Genomic DNA, 22,775 nt, shown 5'->3' on the forward strand with positions numbered 1-22,775 from the left:
GACAGGACACGAAAATAGTAATTTATTTAAAATTCTCTTGATGTTTAAAAAATTGTGAAAGTACAACACATAGAAAAAGCAAACTGTAAGTGAAAAACACTAACCACAAGGACCAACAGCAAGATACTAGATAATAAAGAAAAATAAATCCTTGGGTTTTCAGGCAAAAGTAATGAGTAACTCCGAAGATGAAGAACATGAGATTATCAGCACTTCAATCCAAAAGAAAAATAAGTATGTAAAACACTGAAGGAAAACATGTGAACTAAAGACTTCATGTCCAACAAAAGTGACTGTGAAGTAGAAAGAGTACTAACAAAGCACTGCCAACATGTGAAAGTCTGGAGAACAATGTCCCCTGGCTACTCCCTGAAGAACCTGGTTGAGAAGAGCTTTGTTCAGTCAAATGACTGGGGCCACACTGTCACAAGCACCAACCATGTGGTTCCTTGTATAGCTAAGCTTCAACAGGAGCTGAAAAGCAGAGAGTACTCTATGCATGGACATATGTTCCAATAATACAGAACTAGTGCGACTATTTTAAAACTGGGGAGAAACAGGAAAAGCATATATAAAAGTCTTGGTTTTTTTTAAACCTGTTCTTGGTAATTACACTGGTGATGATAGCATTGGTGTTGTTATTTTGAGACTGTTATGTATGTAATCTGAGATGAAACAAATGAGTAATTATGGACTACTCTAATTCTATCCCCTATGTCCTTGGGAATCAGGATTACCGGTGTCAGGAAAAGAAAAGGAAAAAAAAAAAAAGGAGGAAAAGATGTCATGCAGAACAGATTTAAAAACCTGACGTATCAATGTGGACTCACAGGGCATTGTATCTTAGCTCTGTCCACTGGGAGATCTAGAAACAACCACAAACCTAACAGCAGCAAGTTCACCTGGAACCTGGAGAAGGTTTTAGAAACACTATTCTCTAGAAAAAGTAGTGTCTGCTTAGAGTAATGGGCAATTCCAGGCAGGGGAGGGTGATATATCCTGCCTTAGAAAAAGCAAAGAAGCTACAAAGGGTTCCTAGGGTCAGTTCAAAAGGACTCAGAATCAGCTGTCCAAAGCAGAAGGTCAGAATGGGGAGTAAAGTGCAAGTGTCCTATTCCATTCTGTGACGATGGCACATACATGGCAAAACAACTCCATACATACATGGTAAAACAACCCTGGAACTGTTTGCTTTAAAAGGTATATTTCATAGCATGTAGATTATATCTCAGTATAGCTGTTAAAAAAGAGAGAGAAAAAAAAAAAAAAGGATTCCCAAGAACTTGAAATGGCATCCAGTGCTCAAAAATCAAGGGATCATGATTCCAAGTGAATCAAACCCACAACATGAGTTTAAATTCTGAGTTCATAAAGAATGATTTTAAAAATCTGGTTCCAAGTACATAAATCTACATTTATGATAAAACTGCACAGAACTGTATACACACAGAGAATGAATACATATAAAACTGGTGAAATCAGATGAAGACGAGTGGGTTGGACTAATTTCCAATTTTCTGGTTGTGAAAATATAGTATAATTATTTACTATGAGAACAATAGAGGAAACATAGTAAGGGGTATACAAGATCTCCCTGCATTATTTCTTTGCAACCACATGTGCATCTATAATTACCTGAAAAATGAAAAGTTCAATTTAAAAAAAGAAAAAGAAAAAACCCATCACCTATACAGAGTAATGGGAAATCAACTCATTATTTTAAAAGCTAGTAAAGATTCATTTACCTATTTTTCTTCTATGACCCATATGAATGGTTAAGAAAATAGTAAGAGGAGCGAACTTACCTCTTTTTTATTATTATTATTATTATTTTTAGTTGTAAATGGACACAATATCTTTTTATATATTTATTTTTATGTGGTGCTAAGGATGGAACCCAGTGCCTCAGTGAGGTACAGCCCCTGCTTGAGAACTGACCTCTTTATGAAAATATCCCCATTAATAAATGAAAAGAGTAGATAAATAAATGAAAAAGAACTATTTAGATAATCACTCTTACAACCCCCAATAAATTCCTGGAGTTAGCCACCAGGTATTAACAAGAGCTAGCATGAAGAGAAGCGGAAAGAGCACGTATCTGATGCCTCCTACGGGGGAAGACACCACTTTAATGTCTTGCCATGGAGCGAACATGGGTCTGATCAGACCTGAGGATGTGGTTACCAATTAGCAGGTCACCGATGACAGAGAGAAGAGCTGAACTGCACTGTCAGAGCACAATCAGCAAAATTCAGATATGGGCCAGTCTGCAGGTCCTGTATTCTTCCAGGGATAAACCAGGAGGGAAGACAGGGGGATGGGGCAACAGAAAGGAAACCTACAGATTATAAGAGTCTCAAAAGACACAGGTTTCCTTAAAATGGGTAAGATTAAACTTGGGACATAACCTGGATGATAATACTAGAAAGAAACTTAAGGGTGCATCTGCTTTAAAAAGCAAGATAGGGGCTACCTTAGGGACAGTAGGGGCTGCTGGACTAGGCAGCCAAATTCTAATCCCTGACCTGTGTGATGGTCACAGACATGTCTGCCCTAGGATAACTCAGAAAGCTACCCCTCTGTTATGTCACCTTTCTCCATTTGTATTTTATTTTGCAATAAAAAGGCCTTCAAAAGTGTGTGTGGGGGGGGCATTGTATCACTAGCATAACCTGCATAAATTCAAGGCAACATTTAACATAAATAATGAAAATAAGCAATACTATTTAATTTTTAGCTACAACGATAGCCTGAGAAAGATTCCAAGCCCTGTTTTCATCTCCGGGATATATAAAGAACTCAAAAAACTTACCATCAAAAAAAAAAAAAAAAAAACAACCCAATCAATAAATGGGCCAAGGAACTGAACAGACACTTCTCAGAAGAAGATATACAATCGATCAACAAATGCCAGGTGTCATTCTGACCGGCTCTCAACACAACATCTCTAGTAATTAGAGAAATGAAAATCAAAACTACTCTAAGATTTTATCTCACACCAGTCAGAATGGCAGTTATCAAGAACACAAACAACAATAAGTGTTGGTGAGGATGTGGGGGAAAAGGCACACTCATACATTGCTGATGGGACTGCAAATTAGTGCAAGCAATCTAGAATGCAGTATGGAGATTCCTTAGAAAACTTGGAATGGAACCACCATTGGACCCAGCTATCCCACTCCTGGATCTATACTCAAAGGACTTAAAATCAGCATATTATAGTGAGACAGCTACATCAATGTTCATACCAGCTCAATTCACAATAGCTGAACTGTGGAACCAATCTAGATGCCCTTCAGTTGATGAACGGATAAAGAAACTGTAGTATATATACACAAACTGTAGTATATATACAGCATTAAAAGAGAATAAAATTATGACATTTGCAGGTAAATGGATGGAGTTGGAGAATATCATGCTAAGCAAAGTAAGCCAATCCCAAAAATCCAAAGACTGAATGTTCTCTCATAAGTGGACACTGATCCATAACAGCAGGGACAGAGACAGGGGAAGAATAGAGGAACTGTGATTGGGCAAAGGGGAGTGGGAAAGGGGAGGGGGTATGGAGGCAGGAAAGATGGCAGAATGAGATGCATATCATTACCCTAGGTGCATGCATGACTGCACATATGGTGTGACGCTACATCCTGTGCAACTAGAGAAATGAAAAGTTGTGCTGCAATTGTGGACAATGAATCAAAATGCATTCTGCTGTCATATAGACCTAATTAGAATAATTAAATAAATATATTTTTTAATTTTTTTAATGTTAAGGACATGACAGCATTCAAATGAGACTCTATGACTTAATCAAATCTTGAGACACATCTGAAAAGGGAAGATACTGCTCATTATATGATTCAAGGTGATTTTATGCTTTCCCATATACCACCTAATATCATCTTAAATTTATCTTATGAATCATTTCATGTCCTATGCTTCTAGAAACACTGAATTTAAAAAAGATCTATTGCTGGCATGATGGGGCATACCTACAATTCCAGCAACTGGGGAGGCTGAGGCAAAAGAACTACAAGTTCAAAGCCAGCCTCAGCAACTTAATGAGACCTTAAGAAACTTAGGGAGACTCTGTCTCAAAATTTTAGAAAAGGGCTGGAGTGTAGCTCAGTGATACAGCCCTTGGGTTCAACCCCACTACTGAGATGGGGAGAGATCTGATGCATCAAACTAAGTCAGGCCTCAGGAGATGAAGAAAACAAACCTGAGCTCTTCTATCACCCACAGATTGTATTCATTCAGCCTTCTCCAAACAAGCTTAAAAGGTTTGCTTTTCCATTATGAGCATTTAAGCAAGTGACAACACTGAGATCCAGTAAGAGGTACTTGTCCTCATCCTGGTTACTGGTGCACACACTTCCCTATGCACTTACAAGGGCACCTTTGGAGCCCAGCAATAATTCACCTCTGCCTTCATGCCCAATGTGTTTGTAGGTTCTCCAGGGACAAGACGTCCTGTATCTGAACGCACAAAGAACAGAAATAAGCACATATGCCCTCCCTCGCCCCAACTCTGTATCTTAAAACAAGACACCATATCCCAAGCTGCTGGGTCATCAACACCAGCAAGAATTGACCACCAAGCCCTTGGGAAAAACAAAAAAAAAAAGATGGGGAGATCAGATTACATAACAGACCTGTAATATAAACTTGCAAAGAGCAAAGAAAATGTGATATTCAAATGGAGCCAAATCACATTTTTCAAACACTTATCTCAAATACAGAAAAAGTGACCTGACTCACTAAAACATGGTTTGAGACTTGTTTTACTTTATTCCCCTCCCACATCAAGTCTTGCTACATTAGTTTGAAATGAAAGAAAATGTGGAATGCACTAGCTCAAAAAAAAAAAAGAAAGAAAGAAAGAAAGAAAATGTGAGCCAGGATAGCTCAATCTTTCGGGTAGTGCTGCTCTCCAGAGAGGACATAATGCCGCCAACACATGAAGTTCAGGAGTAGGACTGTGGAGCTCAGTGGTAGAGCACTTGTCTAGCGTGCACAAGATGCTGGGCTCCATCCCCAGCACTGAGAATAATAAAAAGATGAAATGCAGGCAATAATTCAAAGGAAACTATAGGGAGGTTGGAACTAGATTCATCTTCAGATCTGTTTGTTTGTTTGGTACTGTGGATTGAACCCAGGGGTGCTTAACCACTGAGCCACACCCCAGTCTTGTTTCCTTTTTATTCTGAGACAGGCTCTCTCTAAGTTGCTTAGGGCCTCCCTAAGTTGCTGAGGTTGGCCTCAAACTTGTGATCCTCCTGCCTCAGCCTCTGGAGCTGCTAGGATTACAGGCCCATGCCACCATACCCAGCACATCTGCATCTTAGTCAGTCTCCCATGAGTAGACTAACCCCTCCCCCACTGTCTGCTATTGCCTCTGCGTTCTCTGCCCCCTTTGCTGCGTGACTTTCCAGCCTGGCCTCACACCTTCCCTTGTTCTTAAATTTTTGTGAGATATATACACAAGCAAATGCATAAACGTCACGACCTTGCTGAAATGGCTGGTACAGGAGTCTAAATTAATTATGATATAATTAATACATAATCTCTATATATACACTGCAGTAGTACAGCTAACATAAAATTGAATCTTCTCTAATTTTGATCAATATTCAAAAGAACAAGGAGGTAATTATTTAAATAGTGCTGTGAATTCACTCGTCCACCCAATGTATGAAATACTTCTATTATTATGGAAGCACACTGCACCATTTCCAGACTAAGAGAAACACACCTAGTTCAAATCCCAAGGGTCCTCCCTATGACACAGTACACCCCTGCCTCTAAGGACCAGTTCCCAGCCTTCATTATGAACATTCATAGCAAAGGGCCCTCCGTGGAAACTGCTGTGACCATGTGAGTTCATGAATGTCAGAACAGGAAGCTCCGTCTCCACCTGGCCCCTGATGATATCAAGAGCACGGAAACGGACATTCAGTTGGCTCTCCAATCTCCACACACCTATGATAAAGAACACCCACTAGTGTTTGGAGCTGCACTTAGGAACACAATGCATAACTGGGACGCCCAGGACAGAAGGCAGACAGACACTTCCTCAGATACCATCCACCTGTGGGCCTGTCACTCTGGGCAAATCTGTAGCCACAGAATGGCTAGGTATTAGGAGGGAGAGGAAGGGGGCCCTTGAGTTTGGATTTCTCACCCAGACCTTTTCCAAGGAACCATGAGCAGTAAAGGAGAGCCTGTTAAAGGTTACTTACTGCCTGCTGGATGCCAGTCTTCACCTGCTCGCTCAACATGCCTTCAAAGACAAAGGAGTCGCCAAACTTCTCAGCCTACAGGGAAGGTAAGAAATAGAAACCCAGAGAAGGTTGCAGTGATGTGGTGCACGCAGGCCATCTTCTTTGCACACTGCTAACGGGATTCTTCTCCCAATGAACCTGAGTTTTTCCTACATCTTCCCACAAGACCCAGAAATGACTTATAGTCATCTGGTTCCCTCTTAAAACAGGTTAATGTCGCTCTTTGAACCTATTTTCATTTAGTTGTTAAGAGTGCTTTACCACTGAGCTATATCCCCAGCCCTTTTTCCAATTCTGAGACAGGGTCTTGCTAAGTTACCCAGGCTAGACTCAAACTTGCAATTCTCCTGCCTCAGCCTCCTCAGTCTCTGGAATTACAGGCATGCACCCCTGCACAGGGTGCTGAGATTAGCTTTTTAGAACAAACTGTTCACATTTACCCAAGTTTACAAATAGCCCAGGGAAATAACAGAAATCTATACATATGAGATTGTGTAACCCAGCCTTGTCCTTTGTCCTCCTCCTGGAATTCAGCAAAAATAACTAAATGCCACTGCTGATATTCTGACACATTCTGGCTCCACCAAGGTATTAATTGTGTTTATAAATATCAAGTGGTTAATTTAAGCACTAGATGGAAACCTGAACTTTAATAATTCTATTTAATATGAACGTCTCAATCCCTCACAGACCTGGTTCTCTTCCTTGCGTGAGACCTGGTTCTGAAAACTGGGTCCTCTGTCCCTTGGCATCTGTGACTCTACTCCTCCTCTAGTTTTCCTCCACATATCTGACTATTCATCCTCATCCCCTGACATACATGGTCTCTTCCTACTGTTCCTAAGATGCTGCTGTTCTCAGAGCACTGTCCCTGCTTTCTGCACTTCTCACACTGGGCCAGCAGCCTCCAGCTCTGTGACCATACCTTGGCCTGTGAAAACCAGAGGCTGCTGCTCCCCATCCCTGGGGATTCTGATTCTGGGGGCTGTGGCAAGGCTCAAAAACTCTGCCTAGGTCACACCTGTAGTCCTGACACTAGTGGTTCCAGATAAACACACTGGTCAACCGCTGGGCAGCTTCCCATGTTGTTACTTTAATTATAGCCGCACTTCCCATGACTCCAGAGCTCTGCCCTGGTCCCATGCTGTCCTCACCTGATGAGACTGACTGAGCACTGCATCCTTGCACTTCAGGCCTTACCCTGGCACCTCAAGCTCCCCTTCTAGGTGGCGCTTACCATCCTTTCCTTGCCCCAGATGTTGTATTTGCTGGTGACATCACCATGCCTAAGAACCCAAGCCCTTTATTCATTCCACAAACACTATCTACCCAACACCCACTATGCGCTGGATTTGGAACTAAATGAGGGGACACAAGGTCAATATCAGAAAGGCATGATCCCTGTCTTCATTGTGCTTAAGTGTACCGATACAGAAAAAAATCATGCCCAATGAAGAAAGAAAAAAATGATTATAACTTCATTTCACCTTGTAAGGTAAAAAAAGAAAAAAAAAGTTCAACAAAAGCCTCCTTCTGACAGAGTGAACAGAGGTAGTCTCCTTGAAAAAGTGATAATCAAGCTGAGATGACAAGAACAAGCAGCAGCCAGGCACAGTGGACACATCTGCAATTCCAGCTACTCGGGAGACGGAAGCAGGAGGATTGCAAGTTCAAGGTCAGCCTCAGCAAGGTCACCCTGACTCCCAAAAAATTAAAAAAGAAAAAGAAGGAGAAGGAGACAGCCTTGTAAAAAGAGGATAAGTAAAGCAGCTGTGGATTCCAAGCAGAGGAAAAATACGAACTAAGCTCCCAGGCTGGGAAAGAAGGTCTGTTTCTCAAGGAGTAAAAACAAGACCAGTGGGGCTGGCAAGGGGCGTGGGATGCAAAATAAAGTTGAAGGGTGGGGGGTGGGGGGGAATCTGTAAAGTGCTACAAAAAAATGAAGCATTTTGTCCAAGATAGGGCATCTGAGCCCCCGTACCCAACAACCTCTGGCATCATTCTGAAGCTTAGAAACCTCCTTCTCAGAATGAAACATTTAAATGTATAAAATAAAATCAATAAGACTATTAAAACAATCATTACATCCAAATATTAATAAAACAAATGGCTGTTACAGTCACCTGTATGCTTTTTTTAAAAAAATATTTTCTTTAGTTGTTGATGGGCCTTTATTTTATTCTTTTTTTTTTTTAAGAGAGAGAGAGAGAGAATTTTTTTAATATTTATTTTTTTTAGTTTTCGGCAAACACGACATCTTTGTTTGTATGTGGTGCTGAGGATCGAACCCGGGCCTCACGTATGCCAGGCAAGCGCACCACGGCTTGAGCCACATCCCCAGCCCTTTACTTTATTCTTTTATTTTTATGTGGTGCTGAGAATCAAACCCAGTGCCTCACACCTGCCAGGCAAGTGCTCTACCATGGAGCTACAACCCGAGTCCCACCTGTATGCTTTTTATTAACATATTAAGTAAGATCTGATACTAGTTCTCATAATTATCCTGTTTCAAAGTGGGATGAATGCAAAAGGTATTTCAAGATATCTGGAATAATATCAAAATATCTGGAATAATATCAAAATATCTGGAATAATAACAATAAGAAAATAAATCTGTGATTTCTTTGTCGTTTTTTTTTTTTTTTTGTACCAGGGATTGAACCCAAGGGTACTTAACCACTGAGCCGCATCCCCTGCCTTTTTAAATATTTTATTTAAAGAAAGGGTGCTACTGAGTTGCTTAGGGCTAAGTTGCTGAGGCTGGCTTTGAACTCGCAATCCTCCTACCTCAGTCTCCTGAGCCACTGGGATTACAGGTGTGCGCCATCGTACCTGATGAAATCTGTGATTTCTATTGGTAACAAAGTCACAGTACTAAGTTTACCATGGTTTGTTGTCTGTGTCATAATTGAAGGGCATGCTAAATTTCAGGTAGAAATATCCAGCTGAAAATTTTCCTCCTCTGTGCTCATGGATGCCTAAATTCTGCTTATTCTATCTAATCTTCATGGAGAACCCTGGTCTAAGGAAAGCCTTCTTCCCACGAAATCTTCTAACTTTAGCAGAGTACTGGCAACTTGACCTTGGAATATTCTTTCCAAACAAAAAGAACACGGAAGTTTGCTTATGACAAATATTATAAAAAAGATTTATAACCACTTTGTATATTTGGGGAAATTTCAAAGAAATATGAGAATGCAAAATCCTATCTGAACATTATTTTGCTTTTCATATGCACTCTCAAATTAATGCTTTTAAATTAAAAAAAAAAAAAGATCGTTGGTGCTTAAAAAAGGAAAAAAAAGAAAAGAAAACAGGAACTCCACATACTCAAGACAAGGGGAAAGTTTTTGGCAAGAGAAAATGGGATGCATTTTAGAAAACAAGTCTATTTCAGAGCCTCATAGAAATGCTCATAAACTCCAAAGCTTCCCCTTCCTGTTCTCATTTAGGGCAAACATCCAGTTCCAGAGCCCTGATTGGTGGTTCAGTGACCACGGGATAATGCCAGGAACTGCCACAGAGGATCCTGTGAACCATCGAGGCACTGGAATAAAGCCACAAAAATGAAAACCTGTACTCCGGCATCTATCATTCCTAAAACATGTAATGCTTCTGGAACATCCAAGTTGCACGTTATTGACAGGGAAGAGTGGCCTTATTTTATGTGACGTCTGTTATCTCAAAAAGTTGAGTGAACAGTCACCATCTCTGGCATGCTTGAGCATTAACACAACATACCTTTATGGTTAAGGACACAGGCTCTGGGGTCCCACTGTGCAGGCTGGAATCCCAGTTCCATCAGTAACTAGCCCCACAACTTAGAGCAAATCACTTTTCTAACCCTCAGCTGCTACCTGAAGAATAACCCACTGCACAGGGTTTCTGGATAAATTAAGTGAAATACATAAATAAAGGGCTTATGTTCACTGTGATTTAAAGCATTTCTCAGAGCGATGGAAAAGGATTAAGTTCCCCCTCTTGTCCCCAATCACATTACCTCTGTCAAGTAGCCAGTGGAGTTCACAAACTTCTCGAATTCGGCATTACTGACTTCATAGGCATCCATATAAAAGGCATCAACAGTGACTCTCCTTGCAGGGGCTTCCCCGTCCTGCTTTATCTGAGGATCATCTGTGCCCATTGTAAACACTCCAGCAGGGATGGGGACCATCTGCAGTGAACAGGGAGACACAGAAGTCATGCATCCCAGACAAACTGTACCTGGGCAAGGCGTATAGTTCTCAGTCCACAGTAAGCACATATGCTTGCTTAGTAACCACGACCAGGAAATCACCATAAAATTAGCAAAATCACTCCACACCCCAATGAAGGTGAACCATGAACTAAAAAAAAAAAAAGGTGAAAATTCTTTAGGAAAGTAATTTGTTTAGTCCAAATTCTACGTGTCCTAAATTTGCACACAGGATGCAAACAGGATTAATAGAAACCAAATTGTCTAATGGGGAGCCACAGGTGCCGGGAGAGCATGCCACATTTTTTCATTACATACATGTATATATTTTCTTCGACATTTTCAATTCTTTCATATTAATTTTAAAAACAAACATAAAAATGCCATATATAATATCTCCAAATACTCACTGCATTAATTTTTTTTTCTTTTTTGGTTTAAACAATGGAAATTTATTTCTTAGGGTTCTAGAGACTAGAAGTCCAAGATCAAGGTGTCAGAGGTTTGGTTTCTTCTGAGGCCTCTCTCCTGAGATTTTAGATGCCCACCTTCTTACCATGAGCTCATGTGGCCTTTTTTCTGTGTGTGTATATCACTGGTATCTCTTTTGTGTGTCCTAATTTCCTCCTCTTATGAAGAAGTCAGATTAGCCAAAGACTTCTTTGTGTGTGGGGGGGTGGGCACCGGGGATTGAACTCAGAGGCATCACTGCATGAATTTTCCCCATTAAAGATAATGGGAAGGGCTTAAATCACTGAAACAGAAAAATCTGAAAAGTTTACTAAGGGCTTATGTTTTGAATAATTCCTTACTATGTTTTGTATAATTCCTTACCAAATTGCAATTACTTTCTTCCTATCTACCTTTACAAATGAACTTAAACTCCCAGGGGGAAGAGACTGGGACTGTTATGTTCACTAGTTCCCAGCTGTATTCCCAGCACTGAGGACAGGGTCTGAGGATGGTACAGAAAGTTTTCAGTTAAAAAATGCAAGTCCAGGAGCTGGGCATGGTGGTGCATGCCTGTAATACCAGAGGCTCTGGAGGTTGAGGCAGGAGGATCTCAAGTTTGAGGCTAGCCTTGGCAACTTAGCAAGGCCCTAAGCAACTTAGTGAGACCCTGTCTCGACATAAAATATGAAAGGGCTGCAGATGTGATTCAGTGGTTAAGTATCCCTGGGTTCAATCCCTGATACCCACCCCCTACAAAAAAAAAAATGTAAAATGGTGAAGGCAATACATAAAAAACTCAGCAGGTCCTCAAGAAATGAACAAAGAGTTAACATAGGACACCCCCTTGTCACCCCCAGATACTTATCCAAGAGAAATGAAACTATGTCCACACAAAAGCATTCACAGTAGCGTTATTCATAATGGGCAAAAGTGGGAACTCAAATATCCATCTTCTGATGCATACGTAGCAAACGTAGTGTACCTTAATTGGAAATAATGCTCAGTCATAAAAAGAATGAAGTGCTGATTCATGTTCCAACATGGATGGACCTCGACAATGAGACTCGAGATGCAAGAATCCATTTCTCAAAGGTCACATATTGTGTAAACTGATTCATGTGAAATATCCAGAATGAAAACACAAACAGAAAGGGGTTGGTGACAGTCAGGGGCTGGGGGAGATAGGAATGGGAAATGATTGCTAATGAGTATGGGGTCTCTTTCAGGGGTGATGACATGTTCTAGAATTAGATAGTAATAATGGTGTGACTACACTAAAAAAGCAGTGATTGGTGCAGTTTAAGAGTGAATTGTATGATGGGTCAATTATATCTCAATAAAAAGCAGACTCTCAACCATACCATCTGTCAGAAGTGCACTCTGCAGATGCAATGTCTAACTTTAAAATCACCTCAGAGACTGCTTGGCAGCTTAAGAATTGTCAGTCTCTACAAACAGGACTTCAAATCAAAGAGGAAAAAACAAAGAAGTCAAAGAGATAATTACTTGAGATAAAAAGAAAGAATACAGCTTAGCAATAGGAGTGGAAGAATCACAAAAACAAGATTGGAAGAAACAGAAATCAGGAAATGAATGATTATCTTTGATTCTACTTTCCATTCCAATTGACTCTCTTTGCTGGTGATTGCTACAATTCTGTGCATGCATTTCCTGATAAAAATGGTACTATTCTAATCTATGTGAGTAATAAACATAGCGTTTGCCCAATGTGTTTTACTATTCCAAGAAATCATCCTTGGCTACTTCCGTTCCCTAATCCCAGCATATATATGTCACCCAGCCTTTCTGATGCTGCTACACATATCTCCCTCACATCTCTCCCTCTTTTCTATTCCCAGGTAACTGTGCAGGTTCATATCCCTCCTTACTTCTAAATCATCCACCTTCCATTCAATCATTCATTCAGCAAGTATCAAATTCCCATGGATGGCTGGGGTGTTGGGGCTCAGTGGTAGAGCACCTGCCTAGCAGATGTGAAGAACTGGGTTCGATCCTCAATACCACATAAAAATAAATAAATAAAATAAAGATAAAAAGATCATTAAAAAAAAAAAAAATCCTGCAGGGCTTTCTGCAAAACTCAAGCCTTCTATGTCCAGCACAATTTATAACAGCTCCATAACAGAAACAGGCTGGAATATTCTCTCTCAGCCTCTTTCCACAACCTAAATGTTCATTAATTGTGGACTAGAAAATGGGAAATTAAGCAGACTTAAGAAAGAAGAAAACCAGCCACAGTGGTGCACACTTGTAACCCCAAGGACTTGGAGACTGAGGCAGGTGGATTACAAGTTTGAGGTCAGCCTCTGCAACTTAGGGAGACCCTATCTCGAAATAAATAAAATGAAAAGGGCTGGGGATGTGGCTCAGTGATAGAGCAATCCTGGGTTGAATCCCTAGTACCACAGAAGAAGAAAAAAAGGAAGTATCTAACATTCTGATAGGAATCGATCTGACCAAGATAAAGAGCTACGTGAACAAAGCACATTGCACAATCATACACAGGAAGTGCTGTCATTTGTAAAGAGAGGTTGTGGAAAGAGGCTGAGAGAGAATACAAGACTCATATATTTTTGTATTTGCTCCCATTTGTAGAACACAGTTCTGAAAAAAATACACAAGAAATGCATGGGGTGGTTGTTGGAGGGGAAGGTTAATAGATAAAGTGAAAATTTCTCAGTATTCACACATATATTTTAAAAAATTTTCAAAGTACCATCTATTTGAAATGTAAGTGTCAACCTGATCACATCATTTTCCTACTTAAGTTATTCAAGAATTCCCATGACCTTTCAGGGTAAAATATCTAAACATCAGAGTCTAAGTTCTCTCCACCTTTCCTACTCTGTACTTCAGCTGCACTTCTTTTTTTTTTTTTTTTTTTTAAAGAGAGAGTGAGAGAGGAGAGAGAGAGAGAGAGAATTTTTAATATTTATTTTTTTTAGTTCTCGGCGGACACAACATCTTTGTTGGTATGTGGTGCTGAGGATCGAACCCGAGCCGCACGCATGCAAGGCGAGCGCGCTACCGCTTGAGCCACATCCCCAGCCCTCAGCTGCACTTCTTGAACCACTCTGCCTCTGTAGATGGTGTCATTGTTCAAGGATTACCCCCAGGAAGACTTGCCTGCCTACCCATCCCTGGCTGCCTGGGTTACGGGTGTCCCATTTAGGTTCCTCTGATCCAAGCCTCTATCTATCCTAACAATTCTCTCTCTCTTGGTATCTTAGTTAGCCGTTTTCATCCCCCCTAGATCCTAGGCTCACTGGGAACTGGAAGTTAATATTCTCATTTCTATATTCCCCAGCACCTAGCATGGCGTGCAGTTCTTGGTAGACATGCAAAAAATCTTGACTGACTGAATGAGTGAGATCATGAATATAATGAGGATTTATTATTTGAATTATTCATAACTATAATTATAGAAATTCGATTTCATTTATAACACAGTCCCAGACATGGGTGACATGTCTGTGTCGCAGTGAAACCTGGGTAACAGCCTCAGCTCAGGGACTGAACTGGGCGGCCCCATTATTCTCATTGTTGTCTAAGTGTCTAGGACACAAGATTCCGCAGTCCTTAGAAGTCAGAATTTTAAGCAGCTCTACAAAGAAGGAGGAAAACTAAAGACTTGAGGCAAAAGTTTCCAGAATACTCTTAAAATGATTATTAAGTGGATCTAATAAAAGGTTCCATAAAGGACTTAGAGAAAAAAAATCACGCTTTCCAGGAGCAGGCAAGTGGGGCCCGGAATGAGAACACTTGTCCACCCCTGGGCTCAGACAAGACCCACAGGAAGCTCTGCCTGTTGTGCCTAATGGATTTTTACAATTACCTAATTTTTTTCATCCCCTTCTGCCTCAAGGTGAATACCAACAAAGCTAATACCATCGCCACCTCCACTGTGGACTACTGGCCTAGTTTCTTTTTCTTCTTTCATTAACCGCCACAGCACTGAACAGACTTAAGTTTCCATTCCGGAGGCGATACACAAAATAGTTCTGCACTGCTGAAATTTCTAATGTATACCAATAAAGTCAAGTTTTCTGTCCTATCAATATAAAATGTCCCTCTAGTAAAACCCGTAGCAGAGGCGGTTCACTCTTCAGGACCCCAATCCAAATAAAAAGGCCCTTTGAACTGAGTCTTTATGGAAAGTCCAGGGTCAAGGAAGAATTCATTCCTCCTGAGTCTCTTCAGCCACCGCACAGCATCTGCCACCGCCACTCAAGCCAGAAGCCTACCTGAGGTCAAGAGTGACTCTGTTATCACCGTGAATGGGCCACACACTCAGGCCAAGAGCAACGGGCATCTATCTTTATAATTTTTTTTTTTCAGTGCTAGGGATTGAGCCCATGACCTGACCTCATCACTGAGTTACGCCCCTCGTCCCTACTATTTTTGCCAGTTCCTCTACTTCTTTTTTTTTTTTTTTTTTTTTGAATTTTTAATATTTATTTATTTTTTTTTTTAGTTCTCGGCGGACACAACATCTTTGTTGGTATGTGGTGCTGAGGATCGAACCCGGGCCCCACGCATGCCAGGCGAGCGTGCTACCGCTTGAGCCACATCCCCAGCCCAGTTCCTCTACTTCTTGTGAAAGTACCCAAAGTCCTTTTTGAAAACCACTTTTTAATGAGGCACATGATTCTAATACCAGCTACTCAGGAGGCTGAGGTGGGAGGATCTCAGTTCAAGGCCAACCTAGGCAACTTAGTGATACCCTGCCTCAAGATAAAAGGGAGTTGGGGATATAAATCAAGGGACTGGGGATATAAATTAGCAACAGGACAACCCTGTGCTCAATCCCTAGTGCTGCAAAACCACCACCACCAAGAAAGGACAGAGAGAGAAAAAAAAGAAAAACACCTTTTAAACTAAGTACCTGTGGCCCAAGTGGGACTGGATGGCCCGACTCCACCTCCTGTGACTCAGGCCTGGCCAATCATAGCATTCTTTTTTCTTTTTATTTTTTCGGGGGGATGGGTACTGGAGACTGAACCCAGAAGTACTTTAGTCAGTTTACCACTGAGTTACGTTCCCCACTCCTTTTTATTTTTTATTTTGAGACAGGGTTTCACTAAGTTGCTTAGGGTCTCACTAAGGTGCTCAGACTGGCCTCAAACTCACAATCCTCCTGCCTCAGCCTCCTGAGTTGCTGGCGTGTACCACTGCAAATGACCTGTGGCATTCTTTGACCACACAGATGAAACTAGGAATAAGCCCATGACCCAGGGAAAGTTCACCTTAGAATGTTTGCTGGAGCTACCAGGAAAGAGGAATTCTTTCTCCTCCAACTAGTTTATCAGTAGGAAAAGAGATTACCTGAAGGCAAAGATAATACAAAAGAAAGAAGATCCAAGAGACAGAGAGACTTGCAGAAGTTCCTGATGCCTGAAATCTCACTATGTCTGAGGCCACAGAAACTCTTGAACTTCACAAGCGTAAGAAGAGTCCATAAGAGGTCCAACCAATTTTTTTTTTATCTGCTTATATCAGTTTGGCTTTTTGCTTTCATTTTTTGTTGGGTTGCCTGGTTTGGTTTGGTATTGGGGATGAAACCCAGTGGCACTTTACCACTTAGCCACATCCCCAGCCCTTTTTATTTTTCATTTTGAGACAGGGTCTCAGTAAGTTGCTTAGGGCCTCACTAAGTTGCTAAGGCTGGCCTCAAACTTGTGATCCTTCTACCTTAGCCTCCCAAGTGGCTGACATTACAGGCATGGGCCACCACACCTGGCTTACACCAGTTTTAATTATCATTTGTTTTTTAGTCATTCCTATAAGATTTTTGTCTTATACACAAAAAGAATATCATAGCCAACTCGCTTTGTGTAGGTCTGCTTCCTTTTCCTTCTTTCCACTCCTCAAATCAAATGCTAAAGGCTAAGCAGAAAGTCTGGTAAAAAAAAGAAAAGAAATAAGCTCTCCAGATCTGTCTACAAACTGCAGCCTTATCCACCCATACAGAGCTTATTTATTTTTACCATTCTCTCACCCTCCTGCCTCCGCAGACATTAATCACACATGGAATGACATTCAAAGTTTCTTCCATCCCGATGAAGCCTTAGTTGCCTCATCTGTAAAGTGGGAGATTCGATAAGTCTCACAGGGTTCTGGGGAAGATAAGTATAGCAAAAGTATATTTTATAAAGATGTCTTTCAAAAGTATCTGATATCCTTTATTCCTCAGGTAATCTTTCAATATTGTATCCACATAAAAGGCAACAGATCATTGGAGGAATTGTTACAGAATGCTTAAGATATGTGAGGTACCTTGGACACGCAGAGACTACAACGGGTCTAAAAATGCTTTCATTTTATCTATTTAGTTTGGCGGAGATAGACAACTCTGCCAATAAACTAAATAGATAAGTTGCCATCAGAAAACAACAACCACAAAATATGCTACGGAAATTCAGAGGAAAGAAACCCTACTTTTTGTAAGAAAGGTTTCACAGAAGAGATGGCCATCAATTGTGCTTTTATGCCAAGGCAGTGTCACACCATCAGAAACATCCTCAGACAAGCCATTAACTGACTTTATGCACAGAAGCACCATACACACTTTCGGCACCTAATGACCCTAAATGCCTTATAAGTTCCTCTTCTAAATGATCCATGGAGACTAAAACATCCTGTCACTTTGTTACAAAAGAATAAGTGATATGAAACATTGTTAGGATAATTTTCTCAGTAAGAACTGTATTTCTTAATCAGAGGGAATTTAAGTCAAATTTATAATGCACGTTATTTCCCGGAGATTCTTACTACCATACTTTTCAGTGAAAGTGCAAATTTCTTGAAAGCCTAGTATTACTTGCTTCTTTGTGTCCCCATTTTACCAAGTGCTCATTAAATCAATTAAAATGCAAAAGAGAGGGCTGGGAGTGTAACTCAGTGGTAGAGCCCTTGCCTAGCAAGCATGAGACACTGTGTTCCATCCTCAGCACCAAATAAAAACAAAAAAATAAAATAAAGGTATGTGTTCATCTACAACAACAAAAAAAATTGTCTTAATGCAAAAGAGAGAGAGAGAGAGAGAAAAAAAAAGGAATTGCATCTAACAAAGGTGTAATCCCAGCGGTTTGGGAGATTGAGGCAGGAAGATTTGGAGTTCAAAGCCAGCCTTGGCAATGGCAAGGTGCCTAGCAGCTCAGTGAGATCCTGTCTCTAAATAAAATACAAAATAGGGTTGGGATGGGGCTCAGTGGCCGAGTGCCCCCCGAGTTCAATTCCTGGTACCCAGAAAAAAAAAAGTGTGAAAAATGTCACTCCCAGGAAACCTTAAATCATTTACATGTCCCAGAACACACAATGCTTCCTACACAGTGCTTTGGGCCAAAGCTATTCTCCTTGGAATGTCCTTCAATATGACCCTCAATCCTCAGCTCCTGAAAATATCTCCTCCAAGACCTAGCTCAAATGACCTTTTTAAAAGGCACCTCTTAACATATTCAAGAAGCAGGAAACCCTTTTTCCTCTCTATGTACTCTGTACATTACTCTGCCTATCATTATATACAAAATTATACTGTTACTATTCACAAAATTATACTTATGTGTAGTTGTGTGTGTGTGTGTGTGTGTGTATGTGCAAATGTGTTTGTGTATCTGAAAGAATGAGAGACAGAACCTACCAGAGTGGAAATGCTATGAAGGTGGAGAACAGTTCTCTTTCTGTTCTGTATGCCCAGCACACACAACCAAACAAACATTGGTTGAACCAAACCAAATAAACAGAAAACCAAGAGGAATAGAAGAACTACCACTATGATCATTAGACTCTCCTACAAGATTGTACTTCCTAAAATTTAGAACAAGTGCTGCCAGAATTAAACTAGTCATTTGCATATAAACTACAACATTTAAAACCAAGGAAAACAGGTGAAGAACTACCTCCCATGAAGACACTGGCCTTGATAACAAGGTTACTTTAGGATCAATGATTGGGTTGAAAGTTTGTGAGCTGTGTTCTCATCAACTACTAATTTTATGAACGGCTTGGAATGCCTCCAAATATTATAGAAAGTGAATACAAGACTGGTCAAAGATGACCCAGGCAATATTCAGTAAGGGCACAGAACCACTCTATAGGGACAAAAGATATGTGTCTTGTAAATGTAATTCAAAAGATGATGGTGACTCACATTCCATTCTGGAACCCACAGAAAGGCAGAGCATATAAAGATGAGAAATGTTCAACACTGGCCACCAGTTTCAAGACAAATTTTTGAAAAAGATCAATATGCATATGCAAATAAGACAGCTGTCCTGTTAGTTACAAAATAGATTAATAAATAGGCTTTCTCCTTAGAAAGAGATTACCAGTTAGCATGTAACTTAGAGGGGGTTAAAATTAAGTATGATCAACATCAACTAAAAAAAAAAAAAAAGTAATCAGGACCTCCATAAAAAGTAAACACCAATAATGAGGCCCTTGCCCACATTATCTTTAAAAAAAAAAAACTTTAAAGGCCAAAAAGTGTACAGAAATAATGAGAAGCCCAGTTGTCAACCTCCTATACTCCATACCTCAAGGACTAAATCATTGTCCTAACTCTACCACCCTCAGTGTCTAGTTGAGGGAAGAGACAAATATTCTTAGTAATTGTTATGTCAAAATAAACACATACTACTGGGACAGGATATGGAAATAATGAAGGGGAGGGAAGCAGAGGAGGTCAGGTAAACCAGCAGTGGATGCTACCTCTCACCCAAGTCCTGAATATTGTCCAGGAAAAAAAAAAAATCCCAAAGGAAAGAAAACTGGGATGGAAAAAAGAATAGGGTACACGAGGTATACAGATGTACCGGAATGCAAAGTCCCTGGCAGGTAGGATCAGTACCACCAGTTGTTATTGCTGTTTATTCTGTACAAATCCTAGCCCCTCCACAACCAGCCACTGTGCAAGACATAACAGTTAAGTAAGAAATAATAAAGCAACCAGTTGGCTGCGACCTTCCTAGTGTTCAACGTGACAGAGTAAACTGTCCAAGTCCTTGTCCTCAGGTAGCACACCATACAAGGCAGGCGATTGCAAATCAGTGCAGTGCAAAGACGGAGACGCTGATCCTAATTTCCCTACAGTTAGTAAGAGAGGAATTGGGAATTTTAACCCGAACTTATCCGACTTAAAGTTCTCAGGTGGACCACAGGACGGGGGAGGGAGGAAGGCGGGGAACTGAGTCCAGGGCTCACAACCACGCGGAGCCTCAGGACGCAGCCCGCCCGGTAGGGGCGGGCAGGAGGAGCGCACGGACGAATGGGAGCGGCAGGTGCGTGGCGCGGGTGTGGCTCTAGCCTCGACTTGCCTTCCGGTAACCTTCCCCTGACCGCGCCCATTGCGACCGGGTCCTAGAGCGCGGCAGCCCCCCCACCCGCCAGAGGGGAGTCGAGGGCGCACCTTGGCGGGAGCGAGCGGCCGCTCTCCTGGGAGCGCGCTCGGGGCGTTCACCTCCCGCGAGTACCCGTGCGCGGCTGAGGAGCTGCCGGGGGCCCCGGGTCGCTGAGGCGTGCCGCAGCCGCAGGAGCCTGCGAGGGACGCCGCGCCCGCACCGGCCCCTGCCTCTTCGCCCCGCGCCGCCCCGCACATCAGCAAAAGCAGCGGCAGCAGGAGCTCGCGAGCGGGCGCGGCGCGGCGTTCACCAGCCGGCCCTGGCGCGGGCGCAGCCATGTTGTTCCATGAGCCATGTGACCCCCGTGGGTCACGTGGCCACGCTCTCGTTAAAGGGACAGCCCTTTATTTCTCAACATTTTCTCCTTTCATCCTCACATTTCTCCTGTGATATGGGTCTCACAGAGCCATGGAGTGGTTTTTGCCCAAAGTCACCTGGCAGCGAAGGGTCAAAAGCGAAATTTAAACTTAGGGAATCTAACTTCAAACTCTTGAGTTTTAAACTGTTATCCTCTCCTTCATGGAATTCAATAAATTTCCCTTGACAGGAAATAGAGATGTTGAAAGATACCACAGTAAGGGATAGAGTTAGGGAAATCCAGGCTGCGGGACATGCCAAAGGGTACCTCCCAAAGTTTTATCCCACCCCAACAGTATCTGTACCACCTGGTGAATCAATATTGTCTTTTTTTTTTTTTTAATATTTTTTAGTTCTCAATGGACCTTTATTTTATTTATTTATATGCAGTGCTGAGGATTGAACCCAGTGCCTCACATATGCCAGGCAAGCGCTCTACCACTGAGCCACAACCCCAGCCCTAGAAATGTACCTTTCCCTTGCGCAGTGGCGCAGGCCTGTAATCCCAGCAGCTCAGGAGGCTGAGGCAGGAGGATCAGAGTGCAAAGCGAGGCACTAAGCCACTCAATGAGACTCTGTCTCTAAATGAAATACAAAAGCGGGCTGGGGATGTGGCTCAGTGGTTGAGTGCCACTGGGTTCAATCTCTTTTACCCCCCACCAAAAAGTAAATGAATAAATAAATAAATAAGCAAAGAAATGTAGTCTTGACGGAATCTCTGGAAACAGTAACAGTAATGGGTGGTTTAACAAAATCTCCAGGTGATTCTAATGTACATCAGTTTTAAAAAGCACTGTTCAGTTTTAAGAGCTACAAAATGCAAAATTAAAAGATGAAAAGAGAATTTACTGATTAAAATTGACCTAGCAATCGTCTGCCCTGGTGGCAATGTCTCAGCTACTTAGCCTGCTGAAGTGGGAGGATCCCTTCAGTCCCAGGAGTTGGAGACCAGCTTGGGCAATATAGCCAGACCCTATATCAAGAAACAGACAAAAAACAAAAACAGCACCCAGATGCAACACGTGAGCCTTATCTAAATAATGATTCAAACTGAAGACATAAAATTTATTTATCTGTATATATTTTTAGTCGCTGATGGACCTTTGTTTTATTTAATTATGGACCGTTATTTTACTTATATGTGGTTCTGAGAATCAAAACTAGTGCCTTACACATGCTAGACAAGCGTTCTAACTCTGAGCTAAAACCCCAGCCCTACTGATATAAATTTTTTTGAGATAGTTTGAATAAGGGATAGAGTTAGAGAAATCCAGGCTGCAGGAAGTGCCAAATCTTACCTCCCGAAGTTTTATTACACACCAACAGTATCTGTACCACCTGGTGAATCAATAGAAATATTGTCTATTTTTATCTGGAATATTGTCTATTCTTATCTGGAATGCTTGGAACTGAAAGTTTTTGTTTTTCATTTTTTGTTTTTGGCACAGGGATTGAACTCAGAGGCACTTGATCACTGATCCACATCCCCAGCCCTATTTTGTATTTTATTTAGAGACATGGCCTCCCTGAGCTGCTTAGCAACTCACTAAATTGCTGAATCTGACTTTGGACTCCTGATCCTCCTGTCTCAGCGTCCTGAGCCACTGGGATTACAGGTTTGCACCACCACACCTAGTTGAACTAAAAGTATTTCAAATGTCAGATTTTTTCCAGTTTTGGAGTTCTGGCATAGACTTCACAGGTAAAGCATTTTTAATCTAAAAATGCAAAATCCAAAATGGTCCAAACTCCCAAACTTTTTGACCATAACATTAACACTCAAAAATCTTCCAATTTCACAATCCTGAAATTTTTTTTTTCCTGCAGTGCTGAGGATCAAAGCAAGAGCCTCAAGCATGTTACATCCTTAGTCCTAAATTTTGGATTTTTGAATGGATTTCAAAAATGATATTCAGCTTATAAGAATGAAAATGTGATCACTGAATCAAATTATGATATTTGAAAAAAAATAATTACTGAAAATTTGTTTTAGGTTTTTAGGAGTAACAATAGTATTTGTGACTGTGTTTCCTTAAAAATTACTTTCTCAGCAAAAAAAGAGGGGGC

The 22,775-nt window shown here is 41.2% G+C and overlaps 1 protein-coding gene across 3 annotated transcripts in view; it reads right to left on the bottom strand.

Moving 5' to 3' along the window:
• Positions 1 to 20,641, bottom strand: part of Sumf1 (sulfatase modifying factor 1) — an 84,639-nt gene extending 63,998 nt beyond the window's left edge. For all 3 annotated transcript variants that reach the window (XM_026383111.2, XM_026383110.2, XM_026383109.2), the window contains exons 1-3: positions 20,360 to 20,641; positions 10,285 to 10,458; positions 6,243 to 6,317 (exon numbers count right to left, since the gene is read on the bottom strand). In XM_026383111.2, the coding sequence (XP_026238896.1) occupies positions 6,243 to 6,317; positions 10,285 to 10,458; positions 20,360 to 20,629 (519 nt within the window). In that variant the 5' untranslated portion in view covers positions 20,630 to 20,641. The remainder of the gene's footprint in view (positions 1 to 6,242; positions 6,318 to 10,284; positions 10,459 to 20,359) is intronic.
• Between the last annotated feature and the right edge of the window lie 2,134 nt (positions 20,642 to 22,775).

This window comes from Urocitellus parryii, chromosome 16 (assembly GCF_045843805.1).
Source record: "Urocitellus parryii isolate mUroPar1 chromosome 16, mUroPar1.hap1, whole genome shotgun sequence".
Taxonomy (NCBI): Eukaryota; Metazoa; Chordata; class Mammalia; order Rodentia; family Sciuridae; genus Urocitellus; species Urocitellus parryii.